At 40.9% G+C, this 25224-nt stretch overlaps 1 protein-coding gene across 1 annotated transcript in view; it reads left to right on the forward strand.

Annotated features, from left to right (window-relative positions):
- The window catches only part of SH3YL1 (SH3 and SYLF domain containing 1), a 40203-nt gene extending 19445 nt beyond the window's left edge, over nt 1-20758 (forward strand). Inside the window, exons 5-10 of the mRNA XM_053891209.1 lie at nt 3580-3692; nt 4607-4735; nt 6565-6733; nt 7393-7471; nt 13429-13485; nt 19899-20758. Of these exons, the coding sequence (XP_053747184.1) occupies nt 3580-3692; nt 4607-4735; nt 6565-6733; nt 7393-7471; nt 13429-13485; nt 19899-20089 (738 nt within the window). The 3' untranslated portion in view covers nt 20090-20758. The remainder of the gene's footprint in view (nt 1-3579; nt 3693-4606; nt 4736-6564; nt 6734-7392; nt 7472-13428; nt 13486-19898) is intronic.
- The last annotated feature ends 4466 nt before the right edge of the window (nt 20759-25224 follow it).

Genomic DNA, 25224 nt, shown 5'->3' on the forward strand with positions numbered 1-25224 from the left:
GAGCAGAGACTGTACCAGACCCGGGAGCACCTGCAGCCCTGTGCACTGAGCGGCCCTCTTCTCCCAGGATCTGCGATTTTTTACTTGTAAAATAGAGGCAACAGTAGCCTTCCCTCTTGGCTTATTAAGTGAGTGCATTTAGAGTGGCATAAACTATTATAATTTTTATTGTGAATGTCCTCTTTACCTTTGCAATACTTACTTGTGCTTGTGATTTATAGAAACTTTTGATCTTACCCTCATGGCATATAGAAGAAATTAACCCTGGACTTTCATTTAACTAACATACATGGAGGAAAATCATTAGCTTTTTAAAATGCCTATTTCAAGTAGAGATTAGAGGAATTGCCTAGGGGTTAGAAAGACTGGCTTTATACTTCTTAAACACAACCTGACTTTGCCTCCCTGAGGCCCACAGATGTGTCCCAGAGGGTAATCATAATGTGCAAGCAGTCAGTTCCTTTTCAACGTTGGCAAGAAGTCTTGTGCTTCTCCACAGAGCATTCTCAGACTTTATCATGAGCGGGAGTTTTCTGCTGCTGCTCTCACAGAGCTCTCCGGCCCACTTCGAGTGAGCGAGGAAGCAGAGGTTCCCTTGATACAGCAGCTCTTGTGAAGCAGGACCGTTCTTGTCAGCAGCGGCCCTGGCTTCCAGTAAAAAGGCAGCAGACCTGTGGCCAATGGCGAGCCAGATAGACACCCTCAGTTACGGAGAGAAATTAGTCCCCAACCACCTAGGGCTGATTCAGGTTCCTCTTCTGGCATTCTTCTTTCCAGCAGCAGGTTCCCAACTTGACAGAATGTTCCACACAGGTGTTACCCTGTTGGTTTTCTTATCTGGACCTTAATGTAGATTGTGAGTACCTTGAGGGCATAGATGTTCTCTCTTCATGCCTAGTCCTCAGATTGGCCAAGTATTGAGCACAAAGTAGAAACCCAGAGTGAGTCTCAATTTCTTTATCTTAAGTTTTCAAGGACACAGAGAGCACTCACATAATCAATTTATGCTAGTAAATACTTGTTGAATAATGTAATTATCTGCCATTCCATTTTAGAATGGACGAACAATAGCAGTTAAGATTTTTGTAAAACTTTTGCATATATTCTTATGGAATCAGTTCCATCCCATAGCCATGGAGAACGGTTATCACTGCTCTCATTTCGCACATGAAAGAACTGGGTGATGTGAGTTCCCCAGCAGGAGGTAGCCAGACAGTGACAGACGGGCCATTCAAATGGAGGGTTCTGGCCCTGAAACCACTCAGCAGGCTGTTTGTGGCATTGGGTGCAGTGTTTCTTAGCGGTCCTGGTGTTCAAGCCTCTGTCCATAGGTAGAAGGACTATGTGTTCTTGGTTCCATGGATAATCAGGTGAGAAGTCAGCCCTGGGTCTCATCACTTGTAGTACCCTGTCTGTTCCTGACTGTGACTTCTGTCTACATAATTTCCCATGGATTTTAGGCCAGGTAGGCAGGGCACACGTGAGTATATTCAATATACGGAGACATTAAGCATCTTGCCTAAGATCACACAGCTAGGGTATGGTTGTCCTTGGTTGGGTTCACTAGATGTAGAGCCTGAGACAGGGCTTGGGGTACATGTGATTTCTTGAGCAAATGTTCTCAGGGCTGAAACCATAAGGGACTAAGGAAGCAGGACAGAGAAAGGGTAGAGTTGGAGCAAGGGATGATCCCAGGTAAACTCAACCTGGTCTGACAACAGCAGAAGGCAAACCACATAACAGCCTTGCTAAGCCTCGAGGCGAGCAGGGTGGCGTCTGGGCACCACCACTCTTTCTGTCCGCGGGCAGCAGGTGGTGTGCCTCTGGTACAGGGCTGAGGGAGCCAACGGCACCAACCACAGCAGGTGGAGCCAGAGCAGATCTCTTGCATCCAGGACACTCTGTGATCTCTCAGCCCACCACGCTGCCTCCTGTAGGCGATAACATCTTTAGTACATGTGAAATATGAATGTGATCTGCAGGAACTTTAGATTTATGCTCTGTTTTGGAATCCAGACCAGGTTAAGGTTCTGAAGGTATATGAAGTTAGGGATTAGGTCATCTTCTGACAGGATCTGGTGGCCTTCCTTAGCTCAGACATTAGTTAACACTAAGATTATAGTACTGATTCAAGTATGTAAACTACAGAGAATTTCCAATGTTTTATAATTCACACACAATTCATTAAAAACAAAAACGATCTGAAAGTCAATGGTCTAAGGAAAGATAATGCAAAGACTTGGTTTAAAGACTATTAGTATTTTCTTTTCAGGACAGTCGTAACAAAGCCCAAAGCTCTGAAAACACCCATATATGGATCACTCAACTGTGTGTTATAGCAAAGGCCAGAGTTCACCATGGGCCAACTCTGATCAGTCTTGCTTTCACCCAATAGTGTGATTTGAGAGAAATGATTTAGCTTTTCCAGAGAGAGTTTGGATGAGCTCTTTTACTTTAATAATGAGGAGGGTGTCCAGGTGTAAGCTAAGGAAAAATTACTGTTAGAGGCTAGGCTCAACTTCTGAGCCCACTAAAGTCAATGTGCAGAGAAGGGCCCAGTGGTGTAAGGGGTGGAAGGTGTCTTGGCATGCAGAATGTCAACACTCGGTTTGAATGTTGAGGCTGAGGGCTGTGTCCCAGAGGGCTTTGTCCCCTGAGGGCTGTGTCCCCAGAGAGCTGTGTCCCCTGAGGGCTGTGTCCCCCCCCCCCCAGAGCTATGTTCCTGGAGGGCTGTGTCCCCCCCAGGGCTGTGTCCCCCCAGGGCTGTGTCCCCAGAGGGCTGTGTCCCCCAGAGGGCTCTGTCCCCCAGGGGGCTGTTCTCCCAGAGGGCTTTGTCCCTGGAAGGCTGTGTCCCCCAAGGGCTGTGTCCCCTGAGGGCTCTCTGTATTTCTGGGCTCTCATGGGGCTTGCATACAGCTCCGGCAAACTTGAAAACCAAATGCCGTCCTTGTAGGCATGTCTTGAGCTGTCTCACGTTCTAATTTTTGCCCTTAGAGAACTAACTCTGTAGGAGGCACTAACTAATGGTTAACTAGTTTCCTTCTGGCATTTCGAATTCTGAAGCCAAAAAGAAAGCGGACGTGCAGTTTACTGGTGGTAGGCATGTGGCCTTGCCAGGGATTTCAGGGTGCAAACGTCATTGAGAACCCTTGACCTTCTGCCCTCACTGTTAGCTGTGTGGTCTTTGCTTGGCTTTCTTGATGTGTTTAGTTTAAAAGAGGACTTTCGATCTTTCTGTTCTACCTATGTTTGATGTGTTCTGGCTATCACTGTGACAGTCCTCTTAACCTTACTAGACCTTTGTTGTCACCTGCATTACCAGCTTGTCGGGTGGACCGGGGAGGTTTGTATGGAGCCCCACAGCACATGGTCAGGGGTGTCTGCCACACTGACCTGTGCAAATGTCCCTTGTGTGAATCCTCAGCTCAAAACAACAATGACCCTTCCTTCATATGCTTTCATTGTCTACATTGAAATTCTTGCTGCATTATATGGTGTATATTTGAGTTCTAATCAACATGTATTTTAAATGATATTTAGACAATTATTCTTAAATGAATGGGCTTTTTTTATTTTCAGGTATCAGATTTGGTAATAATTTTGAATTATGACAGAGCAGTAGAAGCTTTTGCAAAAGGTGGTAACCTGACACTTGGAGGGAATTTTACTGTGGCAGTTGGGCCCCTGGGAAGGTGAGTACTGCAACATAGTTTCTGAACAGCTGTTGGAGAGTAATGGCTTAAAAACTATACAGTTTTGCATTAGGAGGAACTTTGAATTGAAATGAAACTGATTCATGATTTACATATGTCCCAGAGGGTTTGAGGCTCTTTAGAAGTAAGAAATAGAAAACATAGGCAGTGTGATAAAATGAGAAAATTTAAAACTAGAACACACAAAAGGAAACTAAATATTTCAGAAATGAAGGCCATCGTATCTACTGGAATTGAACATAAAATGTACCTTTCAGCTTTGAAGGAGCCAGGTCAAATTGAATTAACTGATAAAAGACAGTATCGATCAAGAAAGAAAACAAAACTTGTCTTCAAACTAGTGAAAACTTAAAATGAAAGTGTCTCACTGGCGTGATGTTTACAGTATATATGCTGCATTTTCCCTCTCGGTTAACAAACAACTATTCTGGGGTCAACTGAGCAATTTAGAAATTCTGAAAGCTCAGACTGTTTACAAAAGCTAACACAGTACAATCCTCTGAAAACGTTTCTAAATTCCATGAAAATAGTCAGTGTAAAAAGAACCCACAGTCTTTAGGACTCTTGAAATGTACGTTGCTGTTTTAAGAAAGGAAGACAAGGTTGGTAATTATCAGCTTTCCATGAATTGGGTACAAGGTGGTCCTCTGTATTACCACATCATTTTTTAATGGTTTTAAATAACAAGTCCTTCCCCTGCCCTGTCCTTGCTCTAGACCACTCTAAACACATCTAGCTCAGGCCAATAGGAAGTAATGAATGAAAACAAGTGGCCTGAGATTAGAACGATGTCACTCTTTGGAGGGAGAAGTGCAGGGCTGTTCAGATAGTCGTCTTTAGGATCTATCCTCTTGCGAGTCTGGTTCTCTCCTGCAAAACCTTGTGTTTCACAGGAATTTGGAAGGAAATGTTGCCCTACGGAGCTCCGCTGCCGTCTTCACGTACTGCAAATCTAGAGGACTCTTTGCTGGCGTATCTCTAGAAGGCAGTTGTTTGATTGAAAGGAAAGAAACTAATCGAAAGTAAGTGCAAGCCAAATAATTTTAATTTGAGGAAAGTGTGATGAGAAAAATAGTACGTCATAGATTCACATAGTTCTTTGGAGTTTACAGAGTAATTTCGTATATTCTTTTTTTAAGAACATATTTTAAGAATATGCAACATTTGACTCTAACTATTTCTTTATTTAAAGATTCAATATAAAGCAATATGTACTTAGACAAAATCTAGAAAATACACACAAAAAATTGTAAGGAAGGAAAAAAATCCCATTCTACCCCTTTGAGATTAACACTGCTCAGTTTGCTTTATTGCCCGACAATGTTTTCCTAAGCATAAATTCCCTTGTTTTGCCACATATGATTGTAATCATAATAGATAGAATTGTAAATCCTTTTTTCCATCCAGCATTGCAAGAATCATAAGTGTAAGTTAATGGCTACATAATATTGTATTAGTTGGCTGTATCATATTCAGTATATTTTTCAAACATCTGTAAAAGTACCTAAGTTACAACTTGTAGGTCAATCAAAATATTCCTCATTGTGAGAGGCTGTCTATTATGATTCTCTGCCTTTGTTGTTTTTCCATAAAACGGAGATCAATTTTGATTTTTAAAAAACGGATTTAGAAGTATTTTGACAGGTGGAGAAGAACTTGTACTTTAAACTGGCATCTGGCTAAGTTTTCCCCAAACTGCTTCTCTACATCACCACTAAAACATGTCTGGCTTCTCAGAGGAAGATAAAAGGTTGACTGACAAGAGAAACTTCCTTCAGAACATGGCAGGCAGAGATCCCACTAGCTGGGAGCTTGGCAGGAGCCGACAGTGCTGTGTGGTTACAGCAGAGGAACCCCTGCCCCCCAACCTCATCTGCCTGCTTTCCAGGGAAAATCTGCACAAAATTTACTGTTCACTCAAGAGTTTGTTAGCACCCTGGGGCACCTGGCTGGCTCAGTTGAACAGCCAACTTTGGCTCAGGTCATGATCTCATGGTCCGTGGGTTCGAGCCCCGCGCTGGGCTCTGTGCTGACAGCTCAGAGCCTGGAGTCTGCTTTGGATTCTGTGTCTCCCTCTCTCTCTCTGTCCCTTCCCCACTTGCACTCTGTCTCTCTCTGTCTCTCAAGAAATAAACATTAAACAAAATTTTTAAAGAGTTAATAAGCACATGTGACAATATTCAGTGTAAGCCACAGAAACTGGAAAATAGGAGGAGTGGGGAAAAATAAAGATTTGCAGAGCTCTGTGTCTTATAAAGTCAAGAGAGATGTTTCTACTTCTCGTTTTTGAAGGATTCTTTTAGAAACTTCTGATTTCAGGCCTTCAGAAGACTTTCTCACTAAAGTTCATGTAAATCTGGATAAACTAAACAAACATACTTCTTAATTAATTGCAGGGCTTCCAAGCATGTAAGGCAAATCTTTATATAGTTTTGATGCAAATAAACAGTTTTAAAGGAATTACAAAGCCGTATTTGTTGGCCCCATTTTTGTAAGAAACTTAAAAAATAAAAGCCTGTAAAAATGTATATGCTTGTAGGTATATTTGCAGAAGCGTAGATGTATTTGCATACATGTGTTTATATAGATGTGTTTGTATATGTGATTTGATTTTTATATTATTGGAGAAAGAGTATGTGTATCAGACTATTTATGGTGATTGGCTCTACAGATGATCTTGGGGGAGTGAATTTAGGGGCTTAACGGGTTATAGCTTGTAGTTAGTGTTGGAAAAATAGTATATATGAAGTATTAGATGTGAGTTTATCCCTACACACAGGTATGTGTCCTACTTTTAGCTCTAGGAAAGCTCTATGTCTATAAATGTTCTTAATCTGATATTCCTTATTAGGTTTTATTGTCAAGACATCCGAGCTTATGACATTTTATTTGGAGACATGCCGCGGCCTGCTCAAGCGGAAGATCTCTATGAGATTCTCGATTCCTTTACTGAAAAGTATGAAAATGAAGGACAGCGAATCAACGCAAGAAAAGCAGCAAAGCAACAGAGGAAGCCTGCTGTAATGCGTGGTTTTTTTGTGTGTCTCTTAGCAGTCGCAGGAAATAGCATATTCTGCCCTTGAAGTCAGGTTCCTGATAACCGACTCCACTTCCCTTATACTGTCATTTGCGTAAAGTCCTTGTGAAAATGGCATACACCTGTGATGTGTCACCTGTACAAACCTCGAGGAGAAACATAGGTTGTTTTCCATACTTGCATCTCTGAGGAGAGGACTTTGTACCAGTAGCCGTGCTAACGGTAGCTGCTGACACACAGGTCTCAGGCCTCCGAGCATCGATCGTGCGCACCAAGTTCCACGACACCCTTCGGAGTCGCTTGATCCCCATCACAGGGCACGAAAGCCGCCACAGCAAGCCTACGTTGTCACGGCCTCCCAGGGGCTGCCGAGCCAGTCACCAGGTGGCTGTGCCCGCGTAGGTTGTCAGCGGTGCCTGGATGAGGCGAGGTACAGAAGGGCACCCACTGCCAACCCCTGCATGTGGCGTCCCTTTCAACTGAGCGTGGCCCGAAGCACACTACCTGTGCTCGCGTAGGGTGCTTCGTTAATAAGTGCATGGGGGAAGATAGGCCACATACATTCTCCAGAAGAGAAAAGCCTCACATGCTCCATGATAATAAAGTATTTTAAAATTATGTGCATGTTTTTGTCCCTCCCAGGCTAAAGAATTACCTCCGAAACCATTGTCAAGACCACAGCAGTCATCTGCACAAGTCCCGCTGAACTCTGGCTCCCAAAGTAAATATTTTTGTCGTAATTCAAATATGATTATAATTAACAGTTGTTAAACTTTAGTATCAAATAGAAGTAAAATGTGTTGAAGAGAAAAATAAATGCTCAGACTCCTCTAAATACAAAGGTATTCTCATGACTGTAACTTGTGAAAGCTTCTTCTCATTCAGAAGAGGCTTTCTCTAATTTACAAAGATTTATCTTTAAAAATTTTCTCATTTATTTTGTCATTTCTTCCAAAGACTGCTATCCTGCTGGTTTGAAATAGGAACAAAATAAGCCATTTTTCTTGTATACTCATAGATTTATATTCTGAATATTGATCTAAGCCATATATTCTTAGGAGCTCAGGATTTCATAAGGCTGGTTTTAAACTAGACTAAATGTTTAAAGCACCAGGCTCTGGCCTCCATCCCTCTTTCCATTCATCGTTTGTATGACAGTCACTCTTGGAATTCTGCTCTATGGGCACAGAGGGTAACAGTACCTAGCAATATGGTAAAGGAGGTGATGTTTCATATAATGATCCACTATTATTCAAGAGCATTGTGCAGCGGCTTTTGTGAGTACAAAGATGAATCTACCTTACATCCTGTCCGTGAAGAACTTTCAGTCTGGTACAGGAGGTGTCACATGGGGAGAAGTAACTGCCATCACCGGAAGGAAGCATGTGATAAGGTCTGGGAGGAGGAGTACAAGTGTCAAAGGCTCTAGAGGGCGGGAGGATGGCCCCTCCTTCAGGCTCTGTATCCACCGGCCCTTCACCTGCGGACCCACACGCAGTCTCCGCCCTCATGCTGGCTCCTGGCTGTGCCGTTAGCTTGCCTACACGTCCCCTCCCTGGAAGACACTCAGGAACCAAACCTGTCCTTCATTACCCACTCTTACTGTGTGACCTGGCTGTTCCTCTGTCTCCTGGGATGCCGTATTCTTCTTTCAAGAGGGATGGTCTATTTCTGATTCATGTTCAGGTGATTAGTTTGTGTACACTCACATTTCCAGTGAGTAACAGGACGTGGGCACTGGAATCTATTTTTATTTCAAAGCTGAGTGATTGCATAAAATTTGACCTCTGTAGTTATGTCTTAAAATACATGATGTTTCTGAAGTTTCCTCACTAGGAAAATACATGTCTGTAAGCTGCATGTGTAAAAACCTTATGAGGGCACCTAGGTGGCTCCGTCAGCCAAGCCTCTGACTTGATTTCTGCCCAGGTCGCCATCTTGCAGTTCTTGGGCGCAAGCCCTGCGTCAGGCTCTGCACTGACAGCATGGAGCCCGCTTGGGATTCTGTCTGTCTCCTCTGTCTCTGCCCCTCCCCTGTTCTCTCTTGCTCTCTCTCTCTCTCTCAAAAATAAATAACTAAACATTAAAAAAATTAAATCTCAGGGCACCTACCTGGGTGGCTCAGTCAGTTAAACATCTGACTCTTGGTTGTGGCTCAGGTCGTGATCTCACAATTGGTGAGTTCAAGCCCTGCATCAGGCTCTGCACTGACAGCGTGGAGCCTGCTTGGGATTCTCTCTCCTTCTCTCTGCCCCTCCCCTGCTCATGCTGTCTCTCACTCAAAAACAAATAAATATTTTTTTTAATAAAATTAAATCTGACCTATAAAAAATAAGTTTTTTATTAAAAAACAGAATCTTAATTCTTAATTACACATCTTCACATATATAATTTTATATAAATGCATAACAGATGGTTTTTGATGCATTATTTTCTTTTTCTTTTATGAGTTGCTGCCTTTCCTTCATTTCACCTCCTAACTCACATGGTGCCCTCTCCCATACTCATTTCAGGAAATCTATGTTGACAACATGCGGTATAGACATCTGCATTTCTCTCCACATGTATCTTTCTTTGATAGTCCTACTCACAGGCACATGTATAAGAACATATATACACATGGAAAGAATATTTTGTCTCGTAAAAATGCTGCCATATTATACATGTTTTACTCTATCTTGCTTGTGGGTTTTATTTATTTTGCTGAAAAACACCTCATGGAAACATCTGAATCAACTGGTGCAGCTCTAATTCATTCTTTTTAATGGCCTTTTAATATTCCACGGGGCAAAAAACATATTTATTCAGCTGCTCTCCTACTGATAGGTATTAACATTATTTCAGTTTTTTTCCCATGCCAACCATCTCCACAATTTACATCTTTGTAAATTTGTGTGTCTACATATTGGTACTTTCATTTATTTCTTTATTTATTTTTGGAGATAATTACCAGGAATGGATATAGTAAGTCAAAGGACATATTTTTTAAATTTCAACAGATTAGGTAGATTGTTTTTTAAGTTTTTACTACTACAGAGTCTCATCAGCCATTGCCCACTGTATACACTTCCCAGCATGCACACTCCCCACTGTATACACTTCCCAGCGTGCACTCTCCCCACTGTATACACTTCCCAGCATGCACTCTCCCCACTGTATACACTTCCCAGCATGCACTCTCCCCACTGTATACACTTCCCAGCATGCACTCTCCCCACTGTATACACTTCCCAGCATGCACTCTCCCCACTGTATACAGTGCCCACCACATATACATATACTGCCCACCATAAGCACTCTCCCACTTGTAGCTCTCTGCATCATATATGTTCCTCACCACTGTTAGTGTTAGAGTATTTGCATGTGTTAGGGTTGGTTATATCTCCTTTTTATTTGGATTGTGTTGCCCCTGTCAGTTAGTGACTTAAGGATTTCTTGATATAATTGCTGGAGTTTTGTCTTTTATCTTTTCTGAAAACTTTCTTCATTTCATTGGTCGATTTTTTTCTATTGGAGTATTTGTTGCCTTTTCCATTTGTAGAAGCACTTTGTACATTGAGGACTTTGTCATTTGGGCTACAGTTTTTTTTTTCTACATGAATCATTTGTCTGTTGGTCTTGTTTTTCATGCAGACTTAGTCCCCCCTTATCCATGAGGGCTAAGTTCCATGATCCCCGTGGATGCCTGCAACCATGGATAGTACTGAACCTCATATAAACTATGTTTTTTTCCTATACATACATACCTGTGATCAAGTTTACTTTATAAATTAGGCACAGTAAGAGATTAGCAATAGTAAAATAGAAAAATTACAATGACGTGCTATAATAAAGGTCCTATGAATGTGGTTTCTCTGTCTCTTAAAATATCTTGTACTTTTCTCCCCCTTCTTGTGATGATGGGAGGTGATGAGATGCCCACATGAGACGCAGTGAGGTGATTGACACAGTTGTGAGGTGGCATTAGGCTTCTTCTGACCTTCCGACAGTAAATCAGAAGGAGGATGAGCCACTTCTGGGCTGTGGTTAACCGCAGGCAATTGTGAAACAGGAAAACTGTGGATAAGGGGGTCTGCAGTATGCAATGTGCAATTCCAAAAAATAATGCTATGAACTTAGAGTAATTCTATGACTTGGGATATTAATCACAATAACATATAAATTAACTAATTTGGCATGTTTATGATAATCTTTCCATTTTATGCTTTCCATTTGCTGAGGCATTTTTCCGTCATTCCTAAGATTTCATAGTGTCTGTGCCTTTCTTGTTAAATTTATTCCTAAGTACTTTATAATTTTGGTTTGCTGGGTGAATGGAATGTACTTTCCCATTTCTATTTTGGAGTGCTTATTTTTATGTTGAGAAAGTCCTAATTTGCATGTATTTTGTCCTATATCTGATCACTACCCAAAATCTCTTATTTCTAGTCAGTTTTCAAAATTAGATTCTTTTGGAATATTTATACCCTCTTCCCCGTGCTGCCGATGTTTATTTCTATATTCTTATGTCATAAGCTTCTTAGGCCGCAGCCTACATATTGTACTTGTATCCTCAGGGTACCCGACACTGCCTAGGGTATGAGAGCAACAGTGTGAGAGATACACTGTCCGGCTCGAGACATGTTCCTTCCGAAAGCCATTTCCGTTCACAACGGGACGCACAGGCCATCCTCCCCTGGCCTTCCTGAGGGTTTTTGTTCCACACCTGAGTAAGAAAAGTAACCCCTAAGTCATCCAAATCATACCGTGCTACATTGTCTCCAAAATGTAAGAATGGTGATGTAATCTGAAATATAGATACTGACGTAGTTAGTGAGTGACTGAGGAGTAGCAAGTCGAGTCGTTTGGACAGTGGTTCTTGTTTCTCTGCTTTCCACAAAACTGAAGAGGGACGATGGGATTGTCGTGTTAGCTTATGTAACAACAGTAATTAGTATTATCACTATATATTGCTTATTTTAAGAATCACGTAGCTATCTATCACCAAAACAGAAAGTTATAGAAGTATCTTATTATCTTATAAATATTTTATTATTATGTTTTAATTACAGATAACCATGTGATTTTTTTGACCTCTCTCTCAGAAGGAACATCAAATAATTCTGTTACATTGCTGTAAAATGTATCCTTCTAGCCCTCTCTAGTTTTTATAAGAACCAGCCTTCATAGCACCTATACATTTAAAAAGGAATATTAAAATACAACTTGACGTTGAACCTCTGTCATTCTAGAAATAAGAAATAGTCATCCTGCTTAATGAGCTAAAGTCTCATCCATCTATCGAGCTGTGTTTCAAATAAAAATTTACTTTCCTGTTTAGTAAGTTAACAAATTTATAATATATTTAAGATTTTGGTCAATTGTGTACCAGTAACAATAATAACTCGATCTGTAAGAAATTATTTAACAGTCTTGTGCTTACTTAAAATAAAATTAAAAAATAAATTTCTGTACAAATTTTTTGTTGTAGAAACTGTTACATAAAATATAATATTAATATATTAGTATAAAATCTTTGGGACAGGGTGCCTGGGTGTCTCAGTCGGTTAAGCATCCGACTTCAGCTCAGGTCATGGTCTCGCAGTTTGAGTTCAAGCCCTGCGTCGGGCTCTGTGCTGACAGCATGGAGCCTGCTTCCGATTCTGTGTCTCCCTCTCTCTCTGCCCCTCCCATGCTCATGCTCTGTCTCTCTCTTGCCTCTCAATAGTAAATAAATGTTAAAAAAAAAAAAAAAGTTAAAATCTGTGGGACAAAGGGAATGGAAATATGACTAAAATGTTAAAATGAGCATTACATAATTTCTGACTATCTGCAAAAGCTTGGTGCTTTTTTCACCGAATTCTTAATTTTGGCTCAGGTCATGATCTCACGCTTTGTGAGATCGAGCCCCACATTGGGCTCTGTGCTGACAGTACAGAGCCTGCTTAGGACTCTCTCTCTCCCTCTCTCTCTGCCCCTCCCCCACTCATGCTTGCTCTTTCTCTGTCTCAAATTTTTAAAAAAACTTTGTTTTTTAAACTCACGATGGTGAGTACAGATACAGTATTAATGATGTGTATTTTTACTGTGATATTTATATTCTGTTATCCCAAAAAGGAGAGATGTAATTATTTAATTTAAATAATTGATATTGAAATATGCTACAAAGCATGCCCTTTAGAACTTTTAGGCTTATATTGAGCAATTTTAGGTGTTAATTTAAAAATATACAAGTGAATACATGCTGCTTAAAAATTATTTGAGGAGTCAAGCAAACAAGAATGTTTAAAATCACTGGTTTGGGGATTACAAACTTTTTTGAATTCAGGTATTTTATGATTGCTCTGGAAAACAGATGTGTGTGCATTTTCCATGAACATACATGTCCAAGGTCGTGAGTTGTAGTGCTTCTGATCATGTGCATATCACGTATTTACTCCCTGCCTATGCTCAGTGTATTTCCTGGGTTTATTCAGGCTCCTCTTGATTTAAAGGGTGATAAAATAATGAGAGTTCTATCACTGAGCAATTTAAAGTATTTGCTTTGTTGTGCTCGCTTCAGCAGCACATATACTAAAGTATTTGCTTTGCAAGGGCAAGATTAGGCATTCTTGGCTATTTTATATATGCTAATATTTTATGTTATTTATCTTTTTTAATATATGTGAATAAGTTTTCTAATTTTTTTTTTTTTTGCAGGTAATGGAAACAAATATAAGCTGTACCCTGAACTTTCCAGCTATCAGGAGAGAGTTGGTAAATAAAATATCTACATGTTAAAAATTACTCATATTGATCTTATAATCACAAACTTTCTAATTAATCTGGCAGGTTATAAAAATCTCTAGGGAGGCGTACATCACTTCTTTAACTTACAGGATATGCACGTTATTCTGAAAAGTCCCTCATTTAAACAATGCTGTGGCTTTGCTCACTTACTTGCTTGTCATCTGAGATTAGCAGCGTGGTGGGGAACCCAGGAGGACAGTCACCTGGTGTGACGCACCTGGCTCAGGAGGGAGCTGGCTCCAGGGCCCACGGGCTGGTCGGAGGCTGAACTACAGGATCTTGTAGAACCTTGTCAGGAAAGAAAGACAAAGTTTGCTCGTTGTGAGTTACAGCTTTGTCATCATCACATTTGCTCTGGGTTTTAGCCCCATGAATATTTTTATGTTTTTAAGGATTTTTAACATTTTTCGTGTTCAGATATTTTGCCATTATTGGGAGCTACTTCATAAAACTCATTAGGATTTGCTGTGATAAAAATAGTCCCTCAACCTGTCTTACTTTGATCTTTAGAAACTGTTCTTTGAAAGAAGTAAGGAATTATTTAGAAACGTGAACGGGACACACAGTGAAGGCAGAGGTTAACCAGCTGTAAAATAGCCTATTTTTCACATCATCTTGTATCACTGGAATCACAGAACCATATACTCCTGGGTAAGCAAACTACCTGGGCATTATCTGTGTGGTGGAAACAGATTGGCAAGGTAACTAAGTACCCATTTAACAAAAAATTATAAAGATATTTCAAAAATGTCTCTTAAGCAGAGTTCCTTGAACAGAAGTCAACCTTTTCCTGCTAGATTAGATTTTCTGACTTTCCTCTTTCTTCCAGCCTGGTTTCAGTTGTTTGGAGCCCAGTTCTGGCCATCCTTTCCCAGGTAATTCCCTTCAGGGAGTGGATGCAGAGGCCTGTGTTCAGAGCCAGTCTGATGGCCTGGGCTTGACTTTGGGAGAGTGCTGTGCTGTGGTCTCAGGCATAGTGAAAAAACCCTGACAGGTTTTAAAAAATGTATTTTGTTCTTGAAAATGTGATTTACAGCCATGGTAGAGATTACTGAGAGTGTTAAATGTGACCTTTGGACACATCCTTCAGAAGCAAAAGGGGTCAACATATAAATGTTTATGCCCAAGTAGCATAAACATCTAAGACTTTATATTGTGGTCTTTTACTTTTAAAGACTGTTAGAATTAGACCCATACTTAGGTATCGTGCAATTAAAGGGGTTCTTACATTTGAGGTCAACAGACAAGCTGAGTTGCTTGGGGAGGGGGGCCCAGCAGGGACGCTGAGGGACAAGGGATGACAGACGCTGTAGACTTAGCAAGGGGTGCTTAGTAAGGTGACAGTGGGGACTGCAGCCCTTTCCTAGATTTCTCTAGAGCTCACGCCCATAGCCCAGGTGCCTAGAGAATGTTAGAAATACCCCCCAAAAGGCACGGAGGGAAGTGTCAAGTTATAAGAAACAAAACCCTGAGTGGGCTCTGGAAGGAGACTCAGACTTGAATTCGATACTTTCATCACCGGCCCGTGGTTGGTTGGTTGGTGGGATTTTGCTTTTATATTTGAGGGTAGGATGAGTTAAGGTGTACAAACAGTGGGCACTAGGTTAGTATTAATTTATTTTGTCCTTTCTCCAAATAAAAGTTTTTGAAGAAAAAAAAATGAAAGGGAAGGCTTAAAGTCTATTTTTAAAATAAAACTTACTTCACATTATTGTGTGTTTAAAAAACAGCCGTGAAACCAGTTAAACTCTTGCCCAGGACCTTCTCACATCCTGGCAGAGCATTCCTGGAGAGAAAAGTCACAATGCACAGGCCTGAGCTGAGGTTCAAGCCCATTCCCCAGGACACCCAGGCCCCCTCTTAGCCTGTCCCGTGCCCACCGACAAGCTGTAGTTCTGCACGGGCTGCCGGGCATAGCAGTAGTTTCCAAGCTGCACGTACGTCTGTTTCGCACCCTTTGGAGGCTCCGGCTACATGCCGCTTGGGCCTGACACGGAGACAACCGGGAAGGTCCACAGTCTCTGCAACAGGCTGTGTCCTTCGACGTCGGTATCCATTGCCTGCCTCCTATCCGCCCGGTAGTTTGCAGTGACAATCTGGGCCCACCCATTGCAGCGGCCACCCTGTGCTGCGTGGATGGCCAGGAGCGCCCCGGAACTAAGTCTCTGGATGCCAGTAGCACCCCCCCGAGTCGTGACAACCACAAATGCCCAGACATTACCTTTTGAGAACTGCATGTCTGGTGACCTCACCTAGTGGCCTCATCTGCCTCACTCACCACTGACTCTGACTCTTCTCCAGAGACCATGGTCCCCAAAGTGACAGACCCCACACCTGGCCTGAGGCGATGTGGGTGTGAGAGTCAAATCAGCCACGCAATTCCTCACCACATTAAATGTGTCACAAAACCAAAGATGTGTTCTCCTACTTCTGCCTGCCTTGAAATGGACCTTCCAAAGGCTGAGATTCCTCTCCTGAATTATGTCTGGGGCCAGATGTATCTATTGGCTGCATACGGGTTACATTATGCAGACTTCCATCGGAAAGCCACTGGGAGTAACTGGTGAAGTCCTGTAGACCCAGTCTTGCTAATTAGGAGCCTCAGGGCAGCTGCCAATCACTCAAGCTGATTGCAATCTGTTTCCTGTTAAGGGTAGTCCTGATTTGGGAGAGAAAAATAAGCTGTATTTGAATTAAACTTGAATTATGATGAAAATGACTAATTGTTTCAAAGAGCCTCCATATTTCTTAAACACGGGAATATAAAACTTGAAGGCATATAACTCAGAAGAAAATGCATCCGTGAATTCCAGATATTTTAGCAATTGGTGGGGTCTGTTTCCAAGGTCCCCAGAGGGCTCTCCCTTCCTGGAAGGACATACCTCCTTTCAGAGAAAAGGCTCGCCTATTTTTAAAATAAATGATTTTGTGGGCATTAAAATTTTCCTCATGGAAATTATCCCTAATATATCAGTAAAGAAGAACTTTAAGTCATGTTGATTGAAGAAAAAACTAACAGGTTACAGCATTGAATGGCCTGTGGACAGTCACCTCCAGGGAGCGCCTGCCTCCCCCCCGCCCGCCATCTTGGCCCAGCCTCTGTTTGCATGTGCAGGAATTTCCCAGCAACTGCTTGAACTGCCGACTCTCCTAGGGCACACCGTGTCTGCCTATCCGGGGCACATTCTTCTCTAGATGTGCCAGCAATCTCAATGTACCAACCTCCTCAAACCCCACAGCCCTGCCTTGTTCTCCGCTGCATCTCAGAACCACCTGCCTTGCCCTTCTCCACCTGTTCCACCACCACTTTGTCTTTAGTTCATTTGGAAACTGCAGTCCAGAGGAAAGTGGACAACACCTGAGTGAGAGGGCAGGGACTGAACTAAGTCCGCCGTCCTCTTTTCATTTAGTTCATAATATCTTTCTTCCTCTAAGCATTCATCGTGAAATATTTTCCTAAGACTGGTAAAAACCAGTTCTGTTATCAGTGATTACCCAGGACCATCATCCAACATTCTTATCATTTGGAGAGTCCTGATAACTCAGTGATGCAGAAAAATATGCCAATCCTCCCTGAAAATTTGCCTAACAAAAGTAAAATGCCCTGATAAATCCAAGTTCAGTCTGTTGAAAACAATTTAATACTTTCGTGGCTGCTGAGTACCTTGGGGTATGATGTCAATGGTGCTTATGAGTAGCTGGGGACAGACTTCTGGGATTCAGATCTCAGCTCCCTGGACAAGTTGCCTAACACCTTCCACCTCAGTTTCATGTTCTGCAAGGTGGGGATGACGGTGGCTGCCTCGCTGGAGATGAGGCCTAGAGGGGCACGTGTCTTGTGCTGTTACAGTGCCCGACTCTGTGAACAGGAGGCCGCTCGTATGATATACTCAGGGCTGTTGCCTGTTACCACTGTGATCCTCTTTTAATGCATTTCTACTTTTTGTACCTCGTGCCACAAACACACACCTGTATGGCTGCTAAGATGGCTATGACTTCCAGAACATTCCTGACGTTTCCTAGCACTCTTTTTGCTTGCTTCTTTGTATTATCAGATGTGTCTGACAAGGAGAAAGGAGGAATTACTTGAGGGTTTTCTTTCATTGTTTGCTTAATAGAGGTTGAGCTTTATGTATGGAGGTGATAAACGTAATTATTGATAAGAAACTGATTTTCAGAATGATTTTTTTCTCCAACGTTAACCTACATTCCACTAATCTAATGATGAAGAGGCCTGACACAAGGACTTGCTGTGTGTCCCACATCCATGCAGCCTCTCAGTCACTTGTCACTTGTCACGTAGGCGGTAATGACCAATGTGTGTTGGCTGCCGCACGCACTGGCTTTGAGGATATGCAGGTAAAACATCACCATTTTACTCTTCTGTGACATACTTTTAACTTCTTCCTTAAAGTGGACAGACGAAAAGTTAATACAGTAAGAACCTACAAATATGCAGAACATGTCTGTATTATAGAGAGAACTAATGCCAGTAATATCTGTAATGTAATTATATTAGTTGTTATTAGGGTTATTTCTCTGGGAGAACTCGAAGAACCGCATGCCACATGCTTTACAGGAAGAAGTGTGGCCCCATCTTGTGTGAGCTACAAATTCAGTGTTTCAGTCAATGCGGCTTAATTAAAGTGCTGATTACTTTTATTTCTTACTGACAGGCCAAATTGGGTTTATTTTTTATTGTAATAGTATAGGTTGAAATAAGGAACTGGTTTGTAGAATTCGGTTATGTATGTTTTCAGTGTATCCGCACTAAGATGCACTTAACAAGCATCTAATTGCCTAATAAGTGCACAAAATACGCGAAATAGAAATATAACAATTCCAAGGAGATGACTACACAGAAAGTATGTTTCTTTTTATTTCTTATGACGCTCTACAGTTTCTAATATTTAATGTCTTTTCCTCATATTAACTCCTCAATTCTCAAGGTATTTTTTCCTAATACAAAAGATTCTACACATTGTGTCGAAGCTCTTGTGCGTGTGCAGACACACTTCTTGCTGTGCTGATTTGAGTTTATCTCTGTTTTGAGAAAAAGGATATAGTAAGCACAGAAATGAAAACAGCCGTGAAGCCTATGGGGAAATGTGCTGAATCGGCAAAATTTGCATGTCAGCTGGAACCCTCAAAACCAAGGCTACACAGCATGATTTTTCTTTTTAACATTTTATTTTATTTTATTTTCATCATGATAAGTCTAATCTCGACCCCTTTTTTCCCCCATCCCTCTACCCACATCTGCTCTGGTGACTGTCAGTTTGTTCTGTATAGTTAAGAGTCTATTTCTTGGTTCTCCCTCCCTCTCTCTCTCTCTTTTTTCTTTCTTTGCACATTTGTTTTGTTTCTTAAATTCCACATATGAGTGAGATCATATGGTATTTGTCTTTCTCTGACTTATTTCGCTTAGTATTATACTCTCTAGCTCTGTCCTGGAGTATGGTTTTCCAGTCAAATCATGAGCATAGATGTCTAACAGCTACAGTTCAAGGAAGCCATAATGGTTGCTCTGTTAAAAAGGGGGAAATGTGGGGCATCTGGGTGGCTCTTTTGCTTGAGTATCTGACTCTTGATTTTGCCTCAGGTCATGATCCCAGGGTTGTGGGATTGAACCCTGCTTGAGATTCTCTCTCTCTTTCTTCCTCTCCCTCTCCCTCTGTCCCTATCTGCAGCAGCACCCCCCCCCCCATAAAATAAAAAAATAAATAAATAAAAGGGGGAAAATGTAAATACAGTTGACCTTTGAAAAATGGAGGGTCGGGGGTTAGGCGCACCAAAGCCCATATAGTTGAAAATCCACATAAAACTTTTGACTTCCCCAAAACTTAACTATTAATAGCCTATCATCGGCCAGAAGCCTTGCCAAAAGCATAAGTAGTAGATTAACACATATTTTGTATGTTATAAGTATCATATGTTGTATTCTTATAATAAACTAAGCTAGATAAAAGAAAATGTTATTAAGAAAGCAAGGAAAATACATTTACAGGGCCATGCTGTTTATCAAAAAGTCCACATGTCTGTGCACCTGTGCAGTTCAAACCCGTGTTATTCCACAGTCGGCTCGTAGTATTACCTTACAGGTTATTCAAAATGCAAACAATTATAACCACAGATATTTGCTAAATACATAGTTAACTATATAATAACATACAGTTTGACTTGTGTGGATTTAGGAAATGTTATCACCAAACATTTGCTCTTTTCAAAGAAGGAAATCATACAGACCACATGCTGTGAATTCTGCCAGAACATCAAGTCCTAAAAAAAAGTTAACTTATATCTTAGATACACACTCTTCTCAGGGTTTCCCATTAAAAATGTGAATAATTTAAATAATTTTGTTTGTTTGTTTGTTTTAGGCAATTTGAATCAACCCATAGAAGTGACAGCACTATATTCTTTTGAAGGACAACAGCCAGGGGATTTGAATTTTCAAGCTGGAGACAGAATCACGGTTATATCAAAAACAGATTCTCATTTTGATTGGTGGGAAGGGAAGCTTCGAGGTCAAACTGGCATTTTTCCAGCCAACTATGTTACCATGAATTAAAGTTTATATTGTTTTCTTCTTTGAGAATTACAAAACATTTATTTCCACACTGATAGGATTTACTATCCAGTTAAGCAATGTTTAATATATACTTTAAAAATACTTCTCTTTATTCCATAAACTTTTATCCAGTATATAAAAAATTTTTTCTATCAATAAGTGGTTAACTTACATATCTTTAAATACTTTGTACTAATTTTATAATACACTATTTAATAGTTAATATCATCCATTCATCAAGGTCACAGCCCTTTTGTGTTAATTATCAAACATCAATAAACATATGAGCGGCTATGTATACGGTAATTGCCATTATAATTTGAGAATCTTAAAGGTCGGAGCATGAATACCAGTTCATGTTATTTCTATTTGCAAAGTGAGCAGAGAAGAAGAAATTAGCTTAACGAGGGTATTAAGTAATCCTTCTAGTTGTAGATATGAACTAGATATATGAATCCTGAAAAATGATCTTTATCTCTTCAAAAATTGCATATATGTGTATTGAAAGCAGAAACCTCCTATTGCAAAGAAGTTCAGCCATTCTGCATTCCACAAAGATGACATTAACTTTTCTTCTGTGCGAGGTTATGTTTGTGCATTTCTGGAAGAAGAATCAACTTATGGTGACATGGCCCAGTTGTTCCTAAATAAATGTTTTTTAAATGATAAGTTAATGACTTGATTTTGGTTTCTTTACTTTCTCTGTGTAAAGTTAGAGGCCCTGACGTTTGCCTGAAGGTTAAATAAAACCCACCAGTGTGATTGGCTGCCTAACTTGTTTTCTTTTTGGCTTTACTGATATATACTTAACAAACACAATTATAAAATATTTAAAGGCTACAATGTGATGATACGTATACATACATATACACTAGGGAAGGGTTACCAATGAGTTAATTGACACACCCGTCATTTCACAAGTTTTTCTGTTGTTGTTTTGTTTCCTTCTTTGTTTGGTTTGGTGAGAACACTGAAGTTGTCCTCTCTTAGTAAATCCCGATTATACTGTATTATACTGTATTATCAAGCATGGTCGACATGCTGTACGTGAGATCCCTGGAACTTATTCCTCCCATAGCTGGGAGTTTGTATGCTTTACCAATATCTCCTAATTTTCCCCATCTCCCAGCCCCTGGTAGCCACCTCTCTACTCTCTGTTTCTATGAGTTTGGCTTTTTTAGATTTCCATGCAAGTGAGATCATGCGGTATTTGTCTTTTTCTGACTGATTTATTTCACTTAGTATAGTGCCCTCAAGGTCCATCCATAATTTCGCAGATTCCAGGATTTTGTTCTATATGTGTGTCTCACATTTTCTTTATCCTTTCAGCCATTAATAGACACTTAAGGTTTTCTATATATAATAACATGTCATCTGTAAACAGTGACAATTGTGTTTGCCCTTTCTAATGTGGCTGCCTTTTTATTCATTCCATAACTGGAAGCCTGTATTTCTCACTCCCCTTCATGTCCCTTTATTTCTTTTTCTTTCCTAATTACACTTCTAGGACTTCCTATACTATGTTGAACAGAAGTGGCAAGAGTGAGGATCCTTGTTTGTTCCTCATCCTAGAGGAAAAGCGTTTGGATTTTCACTGTTGAGTATGATGATAGCTGTTGCTGGTTATATGTGTGCATATTGTCTAATCTCCACATAGTTTTGAATTTTCCAAGTTTTTTTTTTCTTGTGATTTCTTGTGACTGTATTCAGAAAAGATTGCTTGATATAATTTCAGTCTTTTGAAATTAGGATTTGCTTCGTGGCCTGACGTGTGATCTGTCCTGCAGAATGTTGCATGCCCACGTGAGCACAATGTGTATCCTGCTGCCGTAGGATGGAATGTTCTGCATGTGTCTGTGGGTCCACCCGGTCTGACGTGTAGCCTGGGTCCAGGGTTTCCTCACCGATTTTCTGTCTAGATAATCCACCCACTGTTGGAAGTGGGGGATTGAAGTCTCCACCACCACCACCCATCCGGACTATATTGCTGTCTATTTCTCCCTTTAAGTCTGTCAATGTCTGCTTTATATAAAACCTTTTTAAAAATTTTTTTGTTTATTTTTGAGAGAGTGAGAGAGGCAAAGCTTGAGCAGCGGAGGGGCAGAGAGAGAGAGAGAGGGAGACACAGAATCTGAAGCAGGTTCCAGGCTCTGAGCTATCAGCACAGAGCCACACTCAGGGCTTGAACCCACAGACTGCGAGATCATGACCTGAGCTGAAGTTGGCCACTTAACCGACTGAGCCACCCAGGCGCCCCTACATTTATTCATTTTTGAGAGACAGAGAGAGATAGAGTGTGAACAGGGGAGGGGCAGAGAGAGAGGGAGACACGAATCTGAAGCAGGCTCCAGGCTCCGAGTTGTCAGCACAGAGCCCAACGTGGGGCTCGAATTCACAGACAGTGAGATCATGACCTGAGCTGAAGTCGGACGTTCAACTGACTGAGCCACCCAGGCACCCCACTTATGTGCGTTTTTTAAAGTCCGTTCAGTCACCTTATGTCTTTTGATTGATGAATTTAGTCTATTCACATTTGAAATAATGTTTTAATGTTATGGATGTACTATTACCATTTTGTTCATCATTTTGGGACTGTTTTGTAGTTCTTTTGTTTCTTTCTCTTCTTTTGCCTTCCCCTTTAAGATGATGGTTTTCTTTGGGGCTCCTGGGTGGCTCAGTCGGTTGAGTGTCTGACTCTTGGTTTCGGCTCAGGTCATGATCTTACGTTTCTTGAGTTCAAGCCCCATATTGGGCTCTACCACTGATAGTGTGGAGCTTTCTTGGGATTCTCTCTCTCCCTCTCTCTGCACCTACCCCCCTGGTGCTGTCTCTGTCTCTCAAAATAAATAAATAAACTTATAAAAAAAAAGATGATGGTTTTCTTCATGGGTAGTATGTTTGGGTCCTTTCTCTTTGTCTTTGTGCATTTACTATAGGTTCTGCTTGTGGTTTACCTCAAGGCTTACACACAACTTCTTAGCGTCACAACCATCCATTGCAAGCTGATAACAAATTAACTCTGAATGCATATAGAAGCTTTTTTACAACCCCCCCGTTTTGTTTTTGATGTCACAATTTACATCTTTTTACATCGCATATCCATGAAAAATTATTGTATTTATAGTTATTAATACTTTTGTCCTTTAATGCTTATACTAGAGTTCTGTGACTTTCCCCACCACTATTACAATATTAGAATATTCTGAATTTAACTATATATTTACCTTTACCAGTGAGTTGTATTCTTTCATATGTTTTCCTGTTATTAATTAGTGCCCTTTAATTTCACGTTGAGGAACTCCCTTAAAATTTTTTTTTAACCTTTTATTTAATTTTGAGACAGGGAGAGACAGAGCATGAACAGGGGAGGGTCAGAGAGAGGGAGACACAGAATCTGAAACAGGCTCCAGGCTCTGAGTGGTCAGCACAGAGCCCGATGCGGGGCTCGAACTCACGGACCGCGAGATCATGACCCGAGCCGAAGTCGGCCGCTCAACCGACTGAGCCACCCAGGCGCCCCATGAAGAACTCCCTTTAATATTTCCTATTAGGCTGTTTAAATGCTGATTAATTCCTTCAGCTTTTGTCTTTCTGGAAAGCTCTTTCTCTCTCCTTCAGTTCTGAAGGACAACTTTGCCAGATGCTATATTCTAGGTTAGCAGATTTTTTTTTTCCTGTCAGCACCTTGAATATTCCACTCTGAAAATGCCCTTCTGGCCTACAACATTTCCGGTAGAAAATTCACTGATAATCAGGGGTTTTCCTTCTATCTCACAGTTTGCTTTTCTCTTACTACTTTTAAGATTCTGTCCTTGCATTTAATTTCTGGCAATTTAATCAGAAAGTGTCTCAGTGTGGGACTCTAGATGCGTCGCCTTTGGAACTCTGTGTACGTGTTTCTTTCTTCAGGTGAGGGAAGTTTTCAGCCGCCATTGTTTGAATAAGCATTCTGTCCCTTTTCTTCTCTCTTCTTCCTGGAACCCTCTAATTCATCCATTGGCCTAGTTGATGGTGTCCCATAGATCCTTAATCTGTCTTCACTCTTTTTCATTCTTTTTCTTTTTCTTCTTCTGATTGGAAATTCTGTCGCCCTGCTCTCGAATTTGCTGATTCTTACTTCTGCTTTATCTAGTCTGCTATGAAACTCCTCTATTGAATTTCTCAGTTTGATTACTGTATTCTTTGATGAGGAGAACAAAGGCGAAAGAAATGTAAGTAAAATGAAAGTTCCTTACAATTTGCAGCCCTCATATGTCTTAACTGACTGAGCCACCTAGGTGCCCCAATATTATACTATATGTTAACTAACTAGAGTTTAAATAAAAACTTGAAACTACAACAACAACAAAAAAAGATAAGGTGCAGAATTTCAGCACTTTGACACTACAGGAGAAAACTAAATGGAAAACTTGGAATTGAAAAATAAGCCAAGAAGACAATAGTAGAATTAATAGTAATTTTGACACAGCAAAAAGAGAATCACTCTTCTGAAGGTCAGAAACAAATATTCGTCAAAAGCACAGGAGAGACCTGTCTGTGTGCTCATGTCCCACAGCACACCAACTGGATGACAAGAATTGAGGGTTTAAATGTGACGGGACTGGCGATACTTCTCACCGCTTTCTTTGCAGGTTTTCACAGCTGGTTTTTGTTGTTCGTTGTTTATTTCCACATGCAAGCTTTACCGTCAATTTGACTGTCTTCAGAAAAAAAAAAAAGACATGACATATTGTTTTAGTGGCGTTGTGTTAAATTCTTACATCGACATGGGGAAAATTGGTACCCTTATGATGCTCAGTTGCCCTAAGTGAGGGCAGAGGATGCCTCTCCATTCGTTCCAGGCTAATGTGGTTATTTTAGGGACGTTTCAAAGTGCTCTCATATGTAACTTGCAAATCTCTTGTTAATTTTACATCCTGGCCTCGATCATCACTGTGGATATTTAAATTTGTCACCTACCTACCTTAGTTACAGCACCTGCACTGCTCCTGCAAAGAGCCCTGACGGGGAGACCGAGTCTTGTCTAGCTGTCTGCTTCCAGTGCCCAGCACAGCACTCTGTTGTTGAATGAGCTTCTGTTTCTCACTGAGTAGAAAACAGAGAGAAAGCAGAGAGAATGGGAGTGTGCCAAGGTT

The sequence above is a fragment of the Panthera pardus genome, unplaced genomic scaffold (assembly GCF_024362965.1).
Source record: "Panthera pardus isolate Hobbes unplaced genomic scaffold, ASM2436296v1 HiC_scaffold_26, whole genome shotgun sequence".
NCBI classification, from domain to species: domain Eukaryota; kingdom Metazoa; phylum Chordata; class Mammalia; order Carnivora; family Felidae; genus Panthera; species Panthera pardus.